The sequence below is a fragment of the Pongo abelii genome, chromosome 4 (genome assembly GCF_028885655.2).
Source record: "Pongo abelii isolate AG06213 chromosome 4, NHGRI_mPonAbe1-v2.0_pri, whole genome shotgun sequence".
In the NCBI taxonomy this organism is placed as follows: Eukaryota; Metazoa; Chordata; class Mammalia; order Primates; family Hominidae; genus Pongo; species Pongo abelii.
Window position 1 is genome coordinate 78471607 of NC_071989.2, and position 21476 is coordinate 78493082.

At 43.6% G+C, this 21476-nt stretch overlaps 1 protein-coding gene across 13 annotated transcripts in view; it reads right to left on the reverse strand.

The window, feature by feature from the left end:
• Window positions 1-237: 237 nt before the first annotated feature.
• CCDC125 (coiled-coil domain containing 125) overlaps window positions 238-21476 on the reverse strand; it is a 55961-nt gene continuing 34722 nt past the window's right edge. For 7 of the 13 annotated variants that reach the window (XM_009240767.3, XM_009240765.3, XM_009240763.4 and 4 more), the window contains exons 8-12: window positions 19154-19269; window positions 14557-14664; window positions 11945-12119; window positions 5185-5315; window positions 238-2555 (exon numbers count right to left, since the gene is read on the reverse strand). In XM_009240767.3, coding sequence (XP_009239042.2) covers window positions 2250-2555; window positions 5185-5315; window positions 11945-12119; window positions 14557-14664; window positions 19154-19269 — 836 coding nt within the window. In that variant the 3' untranslated portion in view covers window positions 238-2249. 13 annotated transcript variants of the gene reach the window in all.

Below are 21476 nucleotides of genomic sequence, written 5' to 3' on the forward strand. Positions count from 1 at the left end.
CTTATGAATAATAATGCAAAACTCCCATAAAGGGAGTTTCTCCAGCAATAATCAATGCTGTCTCACCCTTATGAGCAGCCGGCCCTGAATGCTGTCTCTCAGGTGTACTGTCTATTCTGCACCTAACTTTCAAAATACTCCTCCTTTTCTTTTGCAATAAATTATGCTGCATCTCCTTTGCTGTCTTGTTTAAATTCTTTTAAACCAAGAAGACAAGAACTGAGGTATCACAACAGCTGTCAACACATGCATTTTGCTTTATTCATTTGCTTTATCTTATGGATCTCTCCATTTTGTAGAGTATTCCATTGTATGGCTGTACAGTAATTTAGATAAACTTGTATTGATAGCCTTTTCTTTTGGAGACGGGGGTCTCACTCTGTCACTCAGGCTGGAGTGCAGTGGCACAATCACAGCTCACTGCAGCCTCAAGCTCCTGGGCTCATGCCATCCTCCTGCCTCAGCCCCCTGAGTAGCTGGGACAACAGGTGCATGCCACCATGCCTTGCTGAGTTTTTGTATAGATGGGGTTTCACCATGTTGCCCAGGCTGGTCTTGAACTCTGGACTGGTCTGGACTTGAGATTCAGACCAGATCTGTGAGCCACTGCACCCGGCCTTGATAGCCATTTGTTTTCATACACAGAGCAGCAATTAGTAGCCATTTAAGATATCTGTGCGCCAGCCTACAAGAAATACAAATGTACAGGGTAAAATCCTAGCTGGATCAAATACGAGCTTTGTAAATTTTTAAAAACTTTTTTATTGAGTTGTGGGGTTTACGCCTGTAATCCCAGCACTTTGAGAGGCTGAAGCAGGGGGATCCCTTGAGGCCAGGAGTTTGGGCCCAGCCTGAGCAACACAGTGGGACCCTGTCTACACACACACCCCACCCCCACACACCCCAATTCACATACCACAAACAAAAAAACTAGAAATCACCTTGGTTCAGGCAGCTTCTTCAGATTCCTGAGACCCCATTTCCTGGATCATCACAACCATCTCACAGGATGCAATGAAAAGAGCTGTTAAGCACTTTGTAGACTTGGCTACAAATCTGTGCAGATTTGGTTGCAAAATGTTACTACCCTGACAAGAAGCCATGAACATAGCCGGCAATGACTCAGTATACTTCTGCCAAGGTCCCACCATCATAACTGTCTTATTGAAGTTAACTTAAGGAAATTGTTATTTCTAAACTTTATATGGCAAATGAAAAATACTGAACAAGGCAAATAAAACAAGATAAATGAATTCCAGAAATTAGCATTCAGTCACTCCTAGGTATTGTTACTTTTTAGAGCATTAAGATACATTGCTATATTGTTGATTTAGCCAATCTAAGATCCCTATAGTCAATCAAAATAGTTAAATAATTTTTTGTTTTTCCCAAAAATCATTATTTTTTGTTTTAGGATGTTGGCAAACATTGTAATGTGTTTTTTTTTTTTGAGACAGAGTTTCGCTCTTGTTGCCCAGGCTGGAGTGCAATGACATAATCTCGGCTCACCACAACCCCCGCCTCCCAGGTTCAAGCAATTCTCCTACCTCAGCCTCCCAAGTAGCTGGGATTACAGGCATGCGCCACTACGCCTGGCTAACTTTTTGTATTTTTAGTAGAGACGGGGTTTCTCCATGTTGGTCAGACTGGTCTTGAACTCCAACCTCAGGTGACCCACCCACCTCGGCCTCCCAAAGTGCTGGGATTACCAGCATGAGCCACCATGCCCAGCCTGTAATGTAATTTATAAATAAAATGTCAACACAGAATACTAATTTCTTGTAGAAAATGTAGAAAATAGGCTGGGTGTGGTGGCTCACGCCTGTAATCCCAGCACTTTTGGAGGCCAAGGCAGGCAGATCACTTGAGGTCAGGAGTTCAAGACCAGCCTGGCCAACATGGTAAAACCCCGTCTCTACTAAAAATACAAAAATTAGCTGGGTGTGGTGGTACATGCCTGTAATCCGAGTTACTCGGGAGGCTGAGGCAGGAGAATTGCTTGAACCAGGAGGCGGAGGTTGCAGTGAACCGAGATCACACCACTGCACTCCAACCTGGGTGACAGAGTGAGACTCCATCTCAAAAGAAGAAAAAGAAAATGTAGAAAATATTTGATTTAAGCGACCTCCTAAAATTTAGAAATACCTAGGAAACGTACAACTTCTCAAGATGCAGCAAAATTTACAAAATCATTTTTCAAAGTATCTCAATATAAACAACTCTCAGTTCCAATTTCAACTGGCTTGTCTTTAAAATATGATACTTGATGGCAAAGAATGGGATCTTTTAAGAGTTCTATAGTTTGGATCTATTTGAGAGTGCTGGATTGAACAAATGCAGCCCACAGAATTTAAAATGCAGACACTTGAATGTATAGGATCACCCAAAACAGAGAGTTCTGAAGTCTTACGCCAGGGGTTGTTGAAAGGGAAATTCTCTTTTATAGGATTTTTTTCTTTATTCTCTTTTGAAGCAGTGTCTTTGTCTTCCAACGCCCGAGCAAGCATGTAGCTAACTTTTCTTTGATGAGCCAAAGCTTCTTCTTTATCATTAAGCTGCATGCACAGAAATTAAACATGTACAAGTTAATAAATCACAGAATATATTCAGAGAAAGGAATATTGTACTATTTTATCAAAATATTCAACCCTAATATTCATATTGATCTGTCCATCAGTATGAATAAATTAGGTATCACCTGATCCCCAAACATTATACTACATGTTATTCACGATTCTTTTTTTTTTTTTTTTTTTGAGACGGAGCCTGGCTCTGTCGCCCAGGCTGGAGTGCAGTGGCGCTATCTCTACTCACTGCAAGCTCCGCCTCCCAGGTTCACACCATTCTCCTGCCTCAGCCTCCCAAGTAGCTGGGACCACAGGTGCCTGCCACCATACCCAGCTAATTTTTTGCATTTTTTAGTAGAGGCGGGATTTCACTGTGTTTGCCAGGATGGTCTCGATCTCCTGACCTTGTGATCGGCCCACCTCGGCCTCCCAAAGTGCTGGGATTACAGACGTGAGCCACCGTGCCCAGCCAATTCTTTTTTTTTTAAGACAGGGTCTGACTCTGTTGCCCAGGCTGGAATGCAGTGATGCCATCTTGGCTCACTGCAGCCTCTGCCTCCCGGGCTCAAGTGATTCTTGGGCCTCAGCCTCCCGAGTAGAGTAGCTGGGACTATAGGCGTGCACCACCACACCTTGCTAATTTTTGTAGGCTGGTCTCGAACTCCTGGCCTCAAGTGATCCACCCGCCTCGGCCTCCCAAAGTGCTGGAATTACCAATGTGTGCCACCATGCCAGGCCGACAATTTTTTTTTTTTTTTTTGAGACAGAGTCTTGCTCTGTCACCCAGGTTGGAGTGCAGTTGCACGATCTTGGCTCACTGCAAGCTCCACTCTCCTGGGTTCACACCATTCTCCTGTCTCAGCCTCCCACATAGCTAGGGACTACAGGTGCCAGCCACCACACCTGGCTAATTTTTTGTATTTTTAGTAGAGACAGAGTTTCACCGTTAGCCAGGATGGTCTCGGTCTCCTGACCTCATGATCCACCCGCCTCGGCTTCCCAAAGTGCTGGGATTACAGGCGTGAGCCACTGCGCCCAGCCCCGACAATTATTTTTTAAAAGAACAGAAGACAGCATTGAAAATTTTGCAAGTCATCTGGAAATGAAGGGAAAATATAGATCTATATGAAGTGTGTATATATAGATAGATATATAATATCAACATATAAATATATCAACGTGCATATTTATAAAAGAATGTTGAAGTTATTTGTATATAAAATTGCTTTCATATATTTGTATGCAAATATATAACAGTCTAGAGATAAGTATGTTCATATAACCTGAGTCTCAGTGTCTTAGTTTAGTTGAGTCATCTGTGGAATGTGGGTAGCAGGACTGTAAAGGATATAATGTGTGAGGAAATGCCTTGAACACTTTAAAAATGCCTCAATAAACAGGCAGACTTGTCACAAACTGTATATATATAAATGTAGATGGCAGGCCGGGCGCGGTGGCTCACGCCTGTAATCCCAGCACTTTGGGAGGCTGAGGCCGGCGGATCACGAGGTCAGGAGATCAAGACCATCCTGACTAACACGGTGAAACCCTGTCTCTACTAAAAATACAAAAAATTAGCCGGGTGCAGTGGCGGGCGCCTGTAGTCCCAGCTACTCGGGAGGCTGAGGCAGGAGAATGGCATGAAGCCCGGAGGCGGAGCTTGCAGTGAGGCAAGATCGCACCACTGCACTCTGGCCTGGGCAAAAGAGCGAGACTCCGTCTCAAAAAATAAATAAATAAATAAATAAAAATGAATAAATGTAGATGGCAAAGCTGGCTGGAGTTAACTACAGGAGCCCCCTGTTTTCCAAGATGGAGCCTTTAAACCTGCACAGAAAGAATATGGATGACGAGAAAAGAGAAGCTGAGGGAGATAAAGATCTTGAAGGTGGAGTCTGGTACTCCAACTGGGAAAAGGACACAGAAGGCAAGTGCAAGTCTAGAGAGATAAAGAGTTGAATTAACAGGAAGCAAATAGATTAGCTTAACCTAGGGGTGTCCAATCTTTTGGCTTCCCTGGGCCACACTGGAAGAAGAATTGTCTTGGGCCCCCATAAAATACACTAACACTGGCTGGGCACGGTGGGTCATGCCTGTAATCCCAGCACTTTGGGAGGCCGAGGCGAGCAGATCACTTGAGGTCAGGAGTTCAAGACCAGCCTGGCCAGCGTGGTGAAACCCTGTCTCTACTAAAAACACACACACACAAAATTAGCCAGGCATGGTGGCATGCGCCTGCAGTCCCAGCTACAGAGGCTGAGGCAGGAGAATTGCTTGAACCCGGGAGGTGGAGGTTGCAGTGAGCCAAGATTGCGCCACTGCACTGCCCGCCTGGGCGACAGAGAGAGACTCTGTCTCAAAAACCAAACAAACAAACAAAAAAACAAAAAACAAAAAACAAAACAAAACAAAACAAAAAAATACACTAACACTAATGATAGCTGATGAACTAAAAAAAAAAAAAAATCAAAAAGATCTCATAATGTTTTAAAAAAGTTTACGAATTTGTGTTGGGCCACATTCAAAGCTGTTCTGGGCTGCATGCTGCCCACAGACCGTGGATTGGACAAGCTTGGCTTAACCATAACCTGCAAAAAAAGAAAGCAAAGACACTAACCAAATCTATGAGCATCTTAAGGACCTCTTGAGGACTGTCCTGGTCTTCCATCCTCTTAGAACTGTTTTCTGAAGGGAGCATACCCAACAGTCTCTGCCCGAAGGTCTTCTTACTCCTTGGAGATGGAAATCCTAAAATTGAACATGAAAATCCAGCTGAGACATTAAAATATCCTCACTGATATACTTCCAGAAAAAGAGGTAACTTGATCTCTAGGACAAGTGAGTCCAGGAGCACACAGTGGAATGTAATGAGCAGAGCACTGCCTTCAGAGCCAGGAGCAACGCAGGTGAGAGGCAGCAAGAGTGCTGCCCTGCCATGCGGCACAGCCACCCCTCTGTGCCAGCTGACACACAGGCCACACAAGAACATAGTCCATGTCACTAGATCATCACAGTCTTCAAGAGCAGCCAGAAATGCAGATCTGTCATGACATCTTCCAATTCTAAATGTCAGCCACTAGTCTTATTGTTTGAATACACTAAGCCAACCTAACAAAACATGTCTGCAGGCCACAGGGGGCCTCTGAGCCATGCAAACTCTGCTTCCGAACCTCAAAGACCTGGACTTGAATCCTCTTTTAGCCACTTACTAACTGTGTGACCTCGGGTGAGTTTTCTCAGCTTGATTTCCTCATCTCTAAAATGAGAATAGCATTACCTTCTTCTCAGGGAACGGTGCCATTAAATAATAAATCACACAGGCTGGGGAAGGGGAAGTGAGTTACTGTTTCATGGGACAGGGTCTCTGTAAAGAAAGATGAAAATGTTCTGGAGCTGGATGGTGATGAAGGTTACATTACAATGTGAATATGCTTAATACCACTTAAAAACAGTTCAAATGGTAAACTTTAGAGAGATATATACATATATATATATATATATTTTTTTTTTTTTTTTTTTTTTTTTTTGAGACGGAGTCTCGTTCTGTCGCCCAGGCTGGAGTGCAGTGGTGCAATCTCGGCTCACTGCAAGCTCCGCCTCCTGGGTTCACACCATTCTCCTGCCTCAGCCTCCCAAGTAGCTGGGACTACAGGCGCCGCCACCATGTCCGGCTAATTTTTTTGTATTTTTAGTAGAGACGGGGTTTCACTGTGTTAGCCAGGATGGTCTCGATCTCCTGACCTCGTGATCCACCCACCTCGGCCTCCCAAAATGCTGGGATTACAGGCGTGAGCCACCGCACCTGGCCAACTTTAGATATATTTTACCACCATCACAACAACAACAAAAAATACCACAATTGTCAAAGGCCCTGCCCAGGTATTAGCATAATATTTAATATTTCACATGCTGACATCGATGTCCTTCATCTATTGAAGGAAAGTAATTTGCAGAAGGTACAAAATCTCAGATTGTACAAGGAAAATTTCAAGAATATTTTTGGAATATTCTCCAAAGGTGGTTTAGTGGGAAACTGAGAGCAGATGAGGGGAGATCCCCTTCCCACCAATCCTGACAGACCACAGTGACAAGGGCAGCCCTGACCCCTTCCACGAGGAGCTGTGGCAAACAGAAGTCAGAGAAACTGACACTTTGATGAGTGGATGAATCTGTGTGCCTATTTTCAGTCTAAAAAAAGAAATAGCTCCGTATGATGGCTCAAGCTGGTAGTCTGGAGGATTGCTTAAGCCCAGGAGTTTAAGATCAAAAAAAAAAAAAAAACCCCAAAAGCAAAAAAACAAAGAAAGAAGTATGCTTATAAACTACTTCCGAAAACTTGTCTAAACTGCCATATCAAAAAGAAAGTTGATATTAAGTGTTACTAAACATAAAAATAATCTGTATCACCCTGTACCTCTTAAGATTACTGAAATATACTAATAAAATGAATTAAAGTCTTGTCACTGAGAAACTCAGAAAGAACTACTGAAACTTGTATAGATTTATAAAAGCTGTGAGAGATCAATCAATTTTTTTTTTTTTTGAGATGGAGTTTCGCTTTTGTCGCCCAGGCTGGAGTGCAACAGCGCGATCTTGGCTCACCACAACCTCTGCCTCCCGGGTTCAAACACTTCTCCTGCCTCAGCCTCCCGAGTAGCTGGGATTACAGGCTCGTGCCACCACACCCGGCTAATTTTGTATTTTTAGTACAGACAGGGTTTCTCCATGTTGGTCAGGCTGGTCTCAAACTCCCAACCTCAGGTGATCCACCCACTTCGGCCTCCCAAAGTGCTGGGATTACAGGCATGAGCCACCGCATCCGGCTATCAATTTTTTTTTTTTTTTTTTTTTGAGACAGGGTCTTGCTCCATCACCCAGGCTGGACTGCAGTGGTGGGATCATGACTCACTGCAGCCTCAGCCTCCCAGGCTCAAGTGATCCTCCCACTTCAGCCTCCCTAGTAGCTGAGACCACAGGTATCTACCACCACACTTGGCTATTTTTTTTTTTTTAATAGAGACAGGGTCTCCCTATGTTGCCCAGGCTGGTCTCAAACTCCTGAGCTCAAGCAATCCTCCTGCCTCAGCCTCCCAAAGCGCTGGGATTACAGGCATGAGCCACCATGCCCTGTCTAAATCAATTATTTAAAATTCTGCCTTCAGTCTCTCAGCGCCTTACTGGAACTCAGAGTTTGGGAGCTATACCCCTCTGAATTGTATTTTTTGTGGGAATCTTCCTCAGATTTGTCAAAAGCTGAGTGTGATATTGTAATATAAGAAATATATATCTGGTCTTTGCCCTCAGTTCCTGACGCAGAGCTCCTAAAATCCTAGTAGATAGGGGTGTTAGGTGAATCTTTTCTCATAGTTGGTATTTGACCCCAGTTCCTAACACACAATTCCTGACTGTAATTTCCTCAGTGCTAGGAGCATCTGACACGGAGCCCCTAAATCCCTTGGAATTTCCTGGGTAATAGGAGCATCTTTTGTTCTAATGAGGCTCTTGGTGGGCTCCTGGATAGCCTCAGGGTGGGGGCTGGTTGTCAGGGGAACCAATCTTGTGATTAGAAAGCTGGAACTTTCAGCCCCAGTCCCCAAACTCTGGGGAAGAGAGAGGGGCTGAAGGTTGAGTTGATCACCAATGGCCAATGACATACCATGTCCGTGTAATGAAGCCTCCATAAAAACCCAAAAGGGTCTGGGGAGCTTCCAGATAGCTGAGCACGTGAGGTTCCTGAGGGGCGGTGCGCCAAAGAGAGCATCCCTTCCCACGTGCCTTGCCCTGTCCATCTCTTCATCTGGCTGTTCATCTGCATCCTTTGTAAGATCCTTTATAATAAACTGCTAAACGGAAGTGTTCCCGGAGTTCTCTGAGGCGTCCTAGCAAATCAATGGAGCCTGAGGAGGGCGTCATGGGAGTGCCAATGTACATACAGCAAGTCAGTCAGGAGCAGCAGAGACAATCCCGTGCTTTTGACTGGCATTTGGAGTGCAGGCCACCTTGTGGGACTGAGCCTTTAACTTATGGGATCTGACTCTAACTCCAGGTAGACAGTGTGAGAATTGAAGGAAATGACAGGATACCCAGCTGGTGTGTGGGGAATCCCCCACCCCCAACATCTGGTGTCAGAATCGCTGAGCTGAGTGGTGAGTGCTGTGTGAATAGGAAAACACTTTGGTTTTTCCTGTCTCTTACACTGAGGAAGGTAGGAATTATGGAACATCAAATGCACATATTCTCAAGTGCTGCAATGAGTATGAATCTAGCTCTTGAGAAAAATGCAGCTTTGTCTACACTGCACTATCCTAATGGCCAAGCTCCACACAGGGTTGCAGGCCTTGCATGCAGGTGACAGGGTCTGACAGGCTTTCCTAAGATTAAGATTACTTTAACCCTGACTTTCCCCTTCGTCTCTTCTTTCTCCCATCACTTTTCTTTCCACCTCTACCAAAACAAACAAATATTTACAATCTGACTTTCTAAGAAGATTTGCCTTCAATTAGCACAAAACACCAGGGCTGTCCTCAAAGAGGATTTTACAATCCAGCTGCTATTAAGGGCTTAGCTGAGAAAGGAAGTGTCTGAGGAAGATTATCTACACATAGCTGTGGTCCATGGTAGAACCAGGTATTCTTAGTGTTTTCCACTGGTTGCTAAAAGGCTAAATACATGGACCATGTTAGCTTTTTCCCTGGCAAAATCACCTACCCTGGATTGAACATTAAAGTTGTACCTTCAGCTTTTATCAAGAGATTATTATAGAAAATGACCATATTATCTAAATACATTATTTTGTATTTATTATAAGACATTGTTGGCCAGGTGCAATGGATCACATCTGTAATCACAGCATTTTGGGAGGCCGAGGAGGGAGGACCGCTTGAGCCCAGGAGTTTGAGACCAGCCTGGGTAACATAGTGAGACCTCATCTCTACAAACAAATACAAAATTTAGCCTGGCATGGTGGCATGTGCCTGTAGTCCCAGCTGCTAGGAAGGCTGGGGTGGGAGGGTTGCTTGACCCCATGAGGTAGAGGCTGCAGTGAGTCATGATCACACCACTGCACTCCAGCCTGGGCAACAGGGTAAGATGCTGTCTCAAAAAAAAAAAAAAAAAAAAAAAAAAAAAGCTAAAACACTGTTGGGAATTTAGCCATTACATTTTCTCAAAAGTTTCGTGTCAGAAAACATTAATTTCAGGATAATATGAATGACTTTCTCAGAATAAGTGTTACAAAACATTATATTTTTGTGTTTTGCCCTGGCTTCCATCTAATGAGCACTCCAAACATGTAGCTTCTATGACCTGCATTTCCCTACTCTAGTTCTGATTTACTGCTTCTATTTCTATCATCCCTCTGCATCACTTCTTACCCTTTTCAGCAAAGAAAAGGAGGAAAGCTTAGTTAACGAAACTAAAATTTACAACAGCTGACTTCTATACTATTAGTAATATATACTGTTTGAAAAGAAATATTTCAAACAAAACTACTATAAAGCTTTCATTTTATTATTATTATTATTATTATTTTGAGACAGAGTCTCGCTCTGTCACCCAGGCTAGAGTACAGTGGCGATCTTGGCTCACTGCAACCTCTACCTCCCAGGTTCAAGCGATTCTCCTGCCTCAGCTTCCTGAGTAGCTGGGATTACAGGTGTGCACCATCACACCCAGATAATTTTTGTATTTTTAGTAGAGATGGGGTTTTTCAATGTTGGCCAGCCTGGTCTTGAACTCCTGACCTCAGGTGATCTGCCTGCCTCAGCCTGCCAAAGTGCTGGGATTACAGGCGTGAGTCACTGCGCATGGCCAGGTTTCTTTTTTTTTCTTTTTGTTTGAGACAGTCTTGCTCTTTCCCCCAGGCTGGAGTGCAGTAGTGCAATCTTGGCTCACCGCAACCTCCACTTCCCAGGTTCAAGCGATTCTCCTGCCTCAGCCTCCCAAGTAGCTGGGACTACAGGCGCCTGCCACCATGCCCGGCTAATTTTTGTATTTTTAGTAGAGGCAGGGTTTCACCATGTCGGCCAGGCTGGTCTCAAACTCCTGACCTCAAATGATCCACCCACCTTGGCCTCCCAAAGTGCTGGGATTACAGGCATGAGCCACCGCGCCTGGCCACCAGGTTCCATTTTAAATATTTTCTATGATGGTGTTCCCCTAAGATCATTTTAAATATTACAAGATGTGTATTAGTCTTTCTAAATTCACCCGAATATAAGAGATATTAGAATTATAGATCTGACAGATAAGAAAATATTTAGAAATACAGTCATCCTAGAATTTTTCTACAAAACATTTAAAATTCTTATAAACTTCACTTGATTCTTTCTCAACTGATAAATGCTTTCAAATTATAATTTGACATTTTAAATTGAAGCAATATGAATTCTACAGAATACTGATAAATAAAAATTGATATGAATTACTTAGAGAAACTAAGATTTCTAAAAAATAACAGCTACTTTGTTTATACTAGAAGATCTACTTTAATTGTCTCATGCTATTTTAATATATTTTTTAATACACAGATATAATAATACTCAATACTGATCATTAACTTTTTTTTTTTGAGATGGAGTCTCATTCTGTCACCCAGTGCAGTGGCACGATCTCAGCTCACTGCAACCTCTGCCTCCTGGGTTCAAGCGATTCTCCTGCCTCAGCCTCCCGAGCAGGTGGTATTATAGGCATGTGCTACCACGCCCGGCTAATTTTTGTGTTTTTAGTAGAGATGGGGTTTTGCCATGTTGGCCAGGCTGTTCTCGAACTCCTGACCTCAGGTGATCCACCCTCCTTGGCCTCTCAAAGTGCTGGGATTACAGGTGTGAGCCACTGCACCCAGCCTGGCCATAAACTTTTGATGGGTTCATGAACCAAAACCTAAACCTAAACTTCTGCTTCATTTTTTCTAAGAATATTTTATTAATTTGTCCAACTTAAGGTTTTTCCTCTATTTCTCAATTTCCTTCTCAAAAGCATATATTTCAATAAAGTTTAATTAGATAGATACATTTAATGTCATGTTTAAATGACATTTTTCACATTATTTCCTTCTTGGCAGTTTCCTTTTAATCACCTAGCACTTTTATTGTAAAGTTTTTTCACTAAACATGGTCTTATTTAAATGAAACAGACGAGTACTAGAAAAGAGATATTCCTGTTATGTTATGGTTTATGGATTCCAATAGTTCACCTGCACATGTAATATCCAATGACTCCTTTTTTTCCATAGTTGCTAAATTTTTAAGTAAACCACAACCATATGTGAAGTTTCAATTATTTTTGCCCACATTGGATTAAGTGTGCTTCATCAACTTGGATTATAAACAAAACAACTAAAATTACACCTACTTATTGCCATTATAATATATAGTTACCATCCTCTTTAAGGTGCTTCCAATTCATCCATTTTGTTGCTTTTTTATGCATTTTATCCATTTGTGTCAATTGTAGTGCCTGGTCATTTTTTCTCATTAATTGTTGCTCAAATGCAATTCTGAAAGCATCTGCCATCACGTAAGCTTCTTCTTTACTCTTCTGCAAAAGTTCCAACTGATTTTGAAAGAAAGTTTGGGAGGTGTCAGAGGCAAAACCAGAACAACTCTTGCTGAATGGGGAATCAAATTAACATATGCAATCTCCCTGCCTAGCACTGGTTTATTGCCTGTGTCTGATCTAGCTTATCTGCTTACGCTAATTAATACTTGCTATTTCTGCAGTAGCAACTTACTCTGATCCAGATTATCAGTTTCCCTTGTGGTACCTGTCAACTGCCTGCTAATCTAACCCCTGGACCTCACTACCCCATGTAGGCCCTGCGTGTGTGTCCTGCTCAAGTCCTGGGACAAAGGGCCCAGCATGAAAGATAAGAGGATGCCAAAGGCTGCATTTCAACTCAGCTTTGGGCCATTCCAGACCACACCACTGAAAATAATGATGAATACCACCTTTCAAATACGTCTCATAGATGACCTTGACTTTGATCAATGTAATCTCATGTTTTTCTTTTCTTTTTTTTTCTTCTTCTTCTTTTTTTTTTTTCTTTTGACAGAGTCTCGCTCTGTCGCCCAGGCTGGAGTGCAGTGTCGTGATCTCGGCTCACTGCAAGCTCCGCCTCCTGGGTTCAAGCAATTCTCCTGCCTCCGCCTCCCGAGTAGCTGGGACTACAGGCGCATGTTGCCACGCCTGGCTAATTTTTTGTATTTTAGTAGAGATGGGGTTTCACTGTGTTGCCCAGGCTGGTCTCGAACTCCTGAGCTCAGGTAATCCACCCGCCTCGGCCTCCCAAAGTGCTGGGTTTACACGTGTGAGCCACTGCGCCCAGCCTTTTTTTTTTTTGTTTTGGAGACAGGGTCTCTCACTCTGTCACCCAGGCTACAGTGCAGTGGTGTGAACACGGCTCACTGTAACTGTGATGTCTTAGGCTCAAGTGATTCTCCCACCTCAGCCTCTCAAAGTGCTGGGATTACAGGTGTAACCCATTGCCCCCTCATGCTTTTCTTAATGAATGGCTACTGTCCAAATGTTGGCTTTCCTATATACTTTAAAGACTTTATTTTGGCTGGGCGCAGTGGCTCCCACCTGTAATCCCAGCACTTTGGGAGGGCGAGGCGGGCGGATCACGAGGTCAGGAGTTCAAGACCAGCCTGGCCAACATGGTGAAACCCCATCTCTACTAAAAATACAAAAATTAGCCAGGAGTGGTGGCAGGCACCTGTAATCCCAGCTACTCACAAACCTGAGGCAGAGAATCACTTGAACCAGGAGGTGGAGGTTGCAGTGAGCCGAGATTGCACCACTACATTCCAGCCTGGGCGACAGAGCAAGACTCCGTCTCAAAAAAAAAAAACACTTTAATTTTTTAAATTTAATTTTGTCCTATTTTATTCTAAGTTCTAGGATACAGGTGCAGGATGCAGGTTTGTTATTTAGGTAGATGTGTGCCATGGTGGTTTGCCACACCTAAGGACTTTAAATTCCATACCTTCAATAAAGGTAAAACGTTTTAGAATTATGGTCCGTGTACTACTGTATTTGTAAGTAAAGACCAAATATAATGGCAGCTATCATTTGAATTAATGTCTGGCATGTTCATGGTGCTGTGCTAAACATTTTATGTCTATTTCCTCACAACAACCATCCAAGGTAGTTATTACCCTCCACTTAACATAGTAAGAAAACTGAGACCTACCCAGTCCAAAGCCACACAGCTAGTAAATGGTGGAGCAATGATGCAAACCTAGGTCTGGCTGGTACAAAGGTTCCTTTCACTGTGCCTTGCTGCTGCTCAAATACATTCCATGCTTATCTCTCCATTAATCAGTGTTGCTGATCCTAGTGATTTTAAGCATAAATGTACATTTTCCTTCTATTATGTAGTAATTTTAGGGACATGTATAGATAAGAACATATAAATTTTAGGAATATTAATTATGAACTCAGGCAAATGACTTTAGGTAGCTTCAAATATCATGTCAAGTACTTTTTTTTTTTTTTTTCTTTTTGGAGATGGAGTTTCACTCTTGTTGCCTAGACTGGAGTGCAGTGGTGTAATCTCGGCTCACTGCAACCTCCGCCTACCGGGTTCAAGCGATTCTCCTGCCTCAGCCTCCCAAGTAGCTAAGATTACCGGTGACCACCACCACGCTTGGCTAATTTTTTGTATTTTTAGTAGAGAAGTAGTTTTACCATGTTGGCCAGGCTGGTCTTAAACTCTTGACCTCAGGTGATCTGCCTGCCTTAGCCTCCCAAAGTGCTGGGATTACAGGCATGAGCCACTGCACCCTGTCGCAAGTACTATTAATATTTGTATTTTGGAACCAGGTAAACAAAATCCAGTTGATAAGTTGATGCTATCGCATAAAAACTAAGCATAAGTTCCATAGTCAATAACTACTTAAATGAAGTTAATTATTGCAAACACGTCCATTTATTCTACTATTAATAGAGAAACAAAACTAAAGCTTTTGCTGTTGCGATAACGCAATACCTCTCGTTTGAGCTGAAGAAGCAGTTTCCGAGTGGACGCTGCCATTCTGGCACAAGAACAGGGGTTCCCTCCGGGCCCATGACAAAGGCAGGCTCCGAGGACTGCAAGCTTTAAATTGAAAAGCATTGCTCCTGTTATTAAGTGTCACACTGTTTTAGCTGCACACAAACACAGGGGCATTTACACACATACCCATGCACACTACTACTCGGGCATCTGATCCAAAAAAACTGGAAAGGAAAAACAAAATAGAAGAAAGCTGAGATTGGGATCTCAGAATACAAATAGAAATTAACTACAAACGACGAAAAGAATGTCATGACTTGGAACACAAACAAAAGGGAATTTTACTTTCCTTCATCTCACTCTTAAAACCTTTAATCCTGGCGCCTTAAACTTTAAACCTAAAGTCCTTGGCAGGAGTTTAGCCTAACAATATGGTTAACGCTAACATCCACAGCACACCTTTCCTGTGACAGTGTTGCCCTGATGCCCGGCATTCACTATTGCCAGTTTCCTCTAAGCTGAGTCACCTACTCAGAAATGACGAGGGAATTTTAAAATATAATGAGAAAAACAGTCATCCCTCCACTCCTAAAAAAAATAAAAAAATACGATTGATTCCTGTGTAAAAGAATAAAACTTTAGCACCATCCAAACTTATGCCAAGGGTGAAGTTCAGCCCTGGAGACTGAGTCAGGTAGCATGTTTGAAATTCTGCTTCTAGATTAGAGAGTAACCCTCTTCCTCGTTGCTCTTGTTCTGTAAATCAGGAGGAGAGACCAGAGACCAGACCTTTCTGCTTCCATCACTGACCTCCGTTACAGATTAGCTGTCTTATTTTCTTATACCTAACTCAGACCAGATGACTTCGAAAAGAACCCCATGGCTGTTACATCTTCAGTGTGGAATGTTAAATATACCTTCCCCAAAAGAAAACGATCACCTCAACTAATAACTCTGTAACTATGCACTAAACCATACCATCAAAAGATGTTGAAATTCTGTTAAACTTCCCTAAACACTGTCCATATAAGCCAGCACAAACTTCTACACTTTAGAACACTGACTTCTTTTTTTTTTTTTTTGAGATGGAGTCTCGCTCTGTCACCCAGGCGGGAGTGCAGTGGCGCGATCTCGGCTCACTGCAAGCTCTGCCTCCTGGGTTCACGCCATTGTCCTGCCTCAGCCTCCCGAGTAGCTGGGACTACAGGCGCCACCACGCCCGGCTAATTTTTTTGTATTTTTAAAGTAGAGACAGGGTTTCACCGTGCTAGCCAGGATGGTCTCGATCTCCTGACCTCGTGATCCGCCCGCCTCAGCCTCCCAAAGTGCTGGGATTACAGGCGTGAGCCATCGCACCCGGCCTAAAACACTGACTTCTTTGGAATCTGTGGCTCCTTGGGTGATCCATCCTCAACTTTTGTGCTTGAATAAACTCTTTAAACTAGATTCTGGCCAGGCGCGGTGGCTCATGCCTGTAATCCCAGCACTTTGGCAAGCCAAGGCAGGCGGATGATCTGAGGTCAGGAGTTCGAGACCAGCCGGACCAACATGGTGAAATCCCGTCTCTACTGAAAATACAAAAATTAGCTGGGCGTGGTGGCTCATGCCTGTAATCCCAGCTGCTTGGGAGGCTGAGGTAGGAGAATCACTTGAACCTGGGAGGCAGAGGTTGCAGTGAGCTGAAATCATGCATTGCACTCCAGCCTCGGCAACAAGAGCAAAACTCTGTCTCAAAAATAAATAAATAATAAACTAGATTCTGATTCCTTTATTTTTGGTTGATACTTGCTTGACCACTGTAGTTGGAAGAAAAGTAGTATAATAATTTTACTTTTTAAAACTCCACTTTAAAAGCTAACCACAAGTGGGCCAGACATGGTGGCTCATGCCTGTAATTCCAGCACTTTGGGAGGCTGAGGCAGGTGGATCACCTGAGTTCAGGAGTTCGAGACCAGCCTGACCAACATGGTGAAACCTGTCTCTACTAAAAAATATAAAAATTAGCTGGGCATGGTGGTGGATGCCTGTAATCCCAGCTACTCAGGAGGCTGAGGCAGGAGAATCGCTTGAACCCGGGAGGCAGAGGTTGCGGTGAACTGAGATTGCACCATTGTACTCCAGCCTGGGCAACAGAGCAAGACTCTGTCTCAAACACAAAGCTGACCACAAATACTTTCCCAACATATTCCAGTATGTACCAATTTCACAGGGGCAATCTACACAACATAGTGTGCCATATATTTTATTTTATTCTTATTTATTTATTTTTGAGACAGAGTCTTGCTCTGTCACATAGGCTGGAGTGCAGTGGTGCGATCTCGGCTCCCTGCAACTTCTGCCTCCCAAGTTCAAACTGAGATTTCAGGCATATGCCACCATACCCAGCTAATTTTTTTTTGTATTTTTAGTAGAGATGGGGTTTCACCATGGTGGTCAGGCTAGTCTCGAACTCCTGACCTCAAATGATCCACCTGCCTCGGCATCCCAAAGTGCTGGGATTATAGGTGTGAGCCACTGCGGCTGGCATGTGCCATATTTATTTATTTATTTATTTATTTTTCTGAGACAGAGTTTTGCTCTCGTTGCCCAGGCTGGAGTGCAATGGCGTGATCACGGCTCACCGCAACCACCGTCTCCCAGGTTCAAGCAATTCTCCTGCCTCAGCCTCCCAAGTAGCTGGGATTACAGGCATGCACCACCATGCCCAGCTAATTTTGTATTTTTAGTGGAGACAGGGTTTCTCCATGTTGGCCAGGCTGGTCTCAAACTCCCGACCTTAGGTGATCCACCTGCCTCGGCCTCCCAAAGTGCTGGGATTACAGGCGTTAGCCACCGCACCTGGCCCATATATTTTAAAGTTTCATATGGGCTAGGCATGGTGGCTCACGCCTGTAATCCCAGCATTTTGGGAGGCTGAGGCAGGCAGATAGCTTGAGCCCAGGAGTTCAAGACCAGCCTGGGCAACATGAGACCCTGTCTCTACAAAAAATAAAAAAAAAAAATTAGCTGGGTGTGATAATGGTGTGCACCCATAGTCCCAGGTACTTGGGAGGCTGAGGTCAGAGGATCACTTGAGCCCAGGAGGTCTAAGCTCCAGTGAGCCATGATTGTGCCACTGTACTCCAGCCTGAGCTACAGAGTGAGGCCCTGTCTCAAAACCAAAACAAAACAAAAAAATAAATAAAATTAAATTAAAAATAAAGTTTTGTGTGGAATTTACTATACAATTGTTATCTAAGCATCTTCCTGTTGCTGTACTTTCACATGGATGAGCTGACATAAAATACAATCCTATTTTAGAGGCTTTTCAGAGAGGAAAATTCCAATGCCTCCCTTAGTGTAAAGGCCATTTCGGAACATTCTTTCTCACATCAGTGATAACCGTGAAGCACAGAGTGAGCTTTCAGTTGAGTTGAATGTACAAATGGTGGATCTGTGGCAGAAAGGTCTTTTCCTTTTTCATTTTCCTACTCCTGATAATCTCCCATGCCTAAGTTGCCATAAGCAACTAAGACCTAGGAAGGGCCAATATAAATCACAACAGGTTTCGGCCAGAACCCCTGACTCCTGGTGCTATTTCCTCACCTCAGTGCTCCCTTGTTCCTGCCTGGCTGGAGGTAAGGCTGGCCCATAGTCTACTCAAGATTATCATAAAACACCCTGTCCCTAAACTTTCTTTAAGCTGTTTCTTGTATTTTTCCTTTTTGCTATTACACTAGTTTTCCACCCATGGCAGCAGAACATGGTGCTCAAAAGCACAGACTCTAAGCTCAGTCTACAGGCTGCAAATCCCAGCTCCACCACGCACTAGCTGTGTGACACGAGGCAAATCACCTAACCCCTCAATGCCTCTGTTACCTCATTTGTGAAGTGGGGATTATAACAGTACCCACTTTACGGAGTAGTTGTGTAGACTAAATATGTCAATGTATGTAAAGCTCTTAGAACATCATCTGAACTTGCTCAGGACTATGCAGGTATTTGCTATTATTATTACCAATTTTTCTTAAGTTCTACAATAAGTGCATGGCTGCCCCCTATCACTCTACTGCTCCATTATTTTTTTGTGAGTCCCAGGCCCCTTCTGACCTCATTAGCCAAACTCCCACATTGCCAGATTTTTGTTCTGAACCTGGCTTTACCACAGATTGACCTTGCCACCTCAGGAAAGTAACTGAACTAATTTGAGCCTTGGTTTCCTCTTCTCTAAAATGGGGATAATACCTGCTTTGCAGCCCTCACAAGACTCCGATGAAGATCAGATACAACAATATGTATGAAAGCACTCAAACGGTAAGCCCCGACCCACATGTGAGACATTACCAACACAGCTTCTGCTAGAACTGTAAAGATGAGAAATAAACGGGGCAGAAGTGGCCAGCAGATTCCCTCATGTCCAAGAATGTCCTGTATGAAGGGCATGGAACCAGCAGAACTGGAAGAACCAACCTGAGCCCAGGGGTGTCTCTCACTCTCATCCTCAAATTGCTAAGTATGTGCTGTCCTAGAATGTGTACACAAGGGCAATGGGGGAAAGAAAAGGAAAGTAGCAAATGTCCCTTCTGTTCAGCTTTCCTGCATGCTTACCTACCTCAAGACCTGAAGCCTCTGCAAAGCCACTTTTATCACAGCACATGTTTTCCTGAGCCATCTTCTGCTGTTTGATATCAAGCATGGCAAGGGCCTCCAAATACCGTTGATTCAAAACTAGGAAGGGCCATATGAGAAAGTATTCATTATGAAGCCTAACTCCACCCTCATCCAATCTAGTTACCCCAACATTACATATTCATTTCGTACAAGCAATACACTACCCACAAGATCTGGCTCCATTCAGAAAACTTATCTGATAGAATAGTGAGTATCACGTAAGATCATATATATGTAAATACTAGATGAGATGGTGCCATTTTTAATGGAAAAGCATCTTAACTTTGTAACTGAAGTTGGATTCCTGTTTCCTCTTGGAAAATTTGTAGGATTTTCCAAAAGGGAATATGTAAAAGCAAATTATTCAGAGACTTTATGGTTAGTGAGAAAACTGGATGGTGAGATCTCATATATTGTATCCATATCAAACATACCAGCTATCCAAGCTCTATCAGGTTTTTGTATTAGGAGTTTTCACAAGAAGATCTCAAACCAAACATTTAGAAAGAGAGGGGTCCTGCTGTCTACTTGGAGAGCAGAAAACAGTATCTTTTCCCTGCCACTGCAGGGTGGAGTGGTAGGACAGAAGGAGAGGACTTATGATCGTGAGCAGCTTCTGTCCTGAACTTATCTAACACAGGAGACATCTTTATCAGCTGGAGTCCCTGGTGCTGAGAAACGCCAGCTGTGTGTGAAGATCTCAGCTGGAGGCGTTTATACAACTCAGCTAAGACACAGCATAAAGTGCCGCTCTCAGCCCCAGGGCCTAATTTAGAGCTTTTTTTTTGTCCTTTTCTTCCTTTTTTCCTTTCTTTTCTTTGTTTAAGAGACAGGGTCTTGCTCCATCACTCAGGCTGGAGTGCAGTGGTCCAATCATAGCTCACTGCAACTTCAAACTCCTGGGCTCCAGGGATCCTCTCACCTTAGGAAGTTGCAGTGAGGTGAGATTGCGCCATTGCACTCTAGCCTGGGTGACAGAGCAAGACTCCCTCTCAAAAAAAAAAAAAAAAAAAAAAAAAAAAACAAACCAGGTGCATGCTACCATGCCTGGCTAATTTTTGTTTATTTTTTGTATAGGAAGAGTCTTGTTATGTTACCCAGATTGGTCTCAGACTCCTGGCCTCAAGCAATCCTCTCCCCTTGGCTTTCCATAGCACTGGCCATTACAGGCATGAGCAACAGCGCCTGGCTTGTGTTTTGTCCTCTTCAAGCCACCTCTTCAATTTCTGCTAAGAAGGAAGAACTAGCCTCTTCTCTAAATTTTGGGGGCTGGGCGCAGTGGCTCACATCTGTAATCCCAGCACTTTTGGAGGCCAAGGTGGGAGGATTGCTTGAAACCAGGAGTTGAGCCCTCACAAAGTGAGTCACCCCCATCTCTACAGAATTTTTTTTTTTAATGTTGCACTTTGGGAGGCCAAGGCAGGTGGATCACCTGAGGTCAGGAGTTCAAGACCAGCCTGGTCAACATGGTGAAACCCCGTCTCTACAGAAAGACAAAAATATTAGCTGGGCATGATGGCAGGTGCCTATAATCCTAGCTACGTGGTAGGCCAAAGCAGGAGAATCCTGGAACCCGGGAGGAGGAGGTTGTAGTGAGGTGAGATTGCACCATTGCACTCCAGCCTGGGTGACAGAGTGAGACTCTGTCTCAAAAAAAAAAAAAAAAACCTGGGCATGGTGGTAGGTGTCTGCAATCCCAGCTACTCAGGAAGTGGAGGCAGGAGAATCACTTGAACCTGGGAGGCAGAGGTCATAGTGAGCCAAGATTGTGCCACTGCACTCCAGCCTGGGTGACAGAGTGAGATTCTGTCTCAAAATAATAATAATAATAATAATAATATATTTTTTAATTAGCTGGACATGGTGGAACATGCCTGTAGTATCAACAACTTGGGAGGCTGAGGTGGGAGGATCTCTTGAGCCCAGAAAGTGGAGGTTGCAGTGAACTGAGATTGTGTCACTGCACTCCAAACTGGGCAACAGAGCAAGACCCTGTGTGAAAATAAATAAATAAATAAATAAATAAATAAATAAAATATGTAAAAAGTTAACATCAGTTCGGACATGGTGACTCACGCCTGTAATCCCAGCACTTTGGGAGGCCAAGGTGGGTGGATCATTTGAGGTCAGGAGTTTGAGACCAGCCTGGCCAACATGGTGAAACCCTGCCTCTACTAAAAATACAAAAATTAGCCAAGCGTGGTGGCGGGCACCTGTAGTCCCAGCTACTTGGGAGGCTGAAGCAGGAGGATCACTTGAACTGG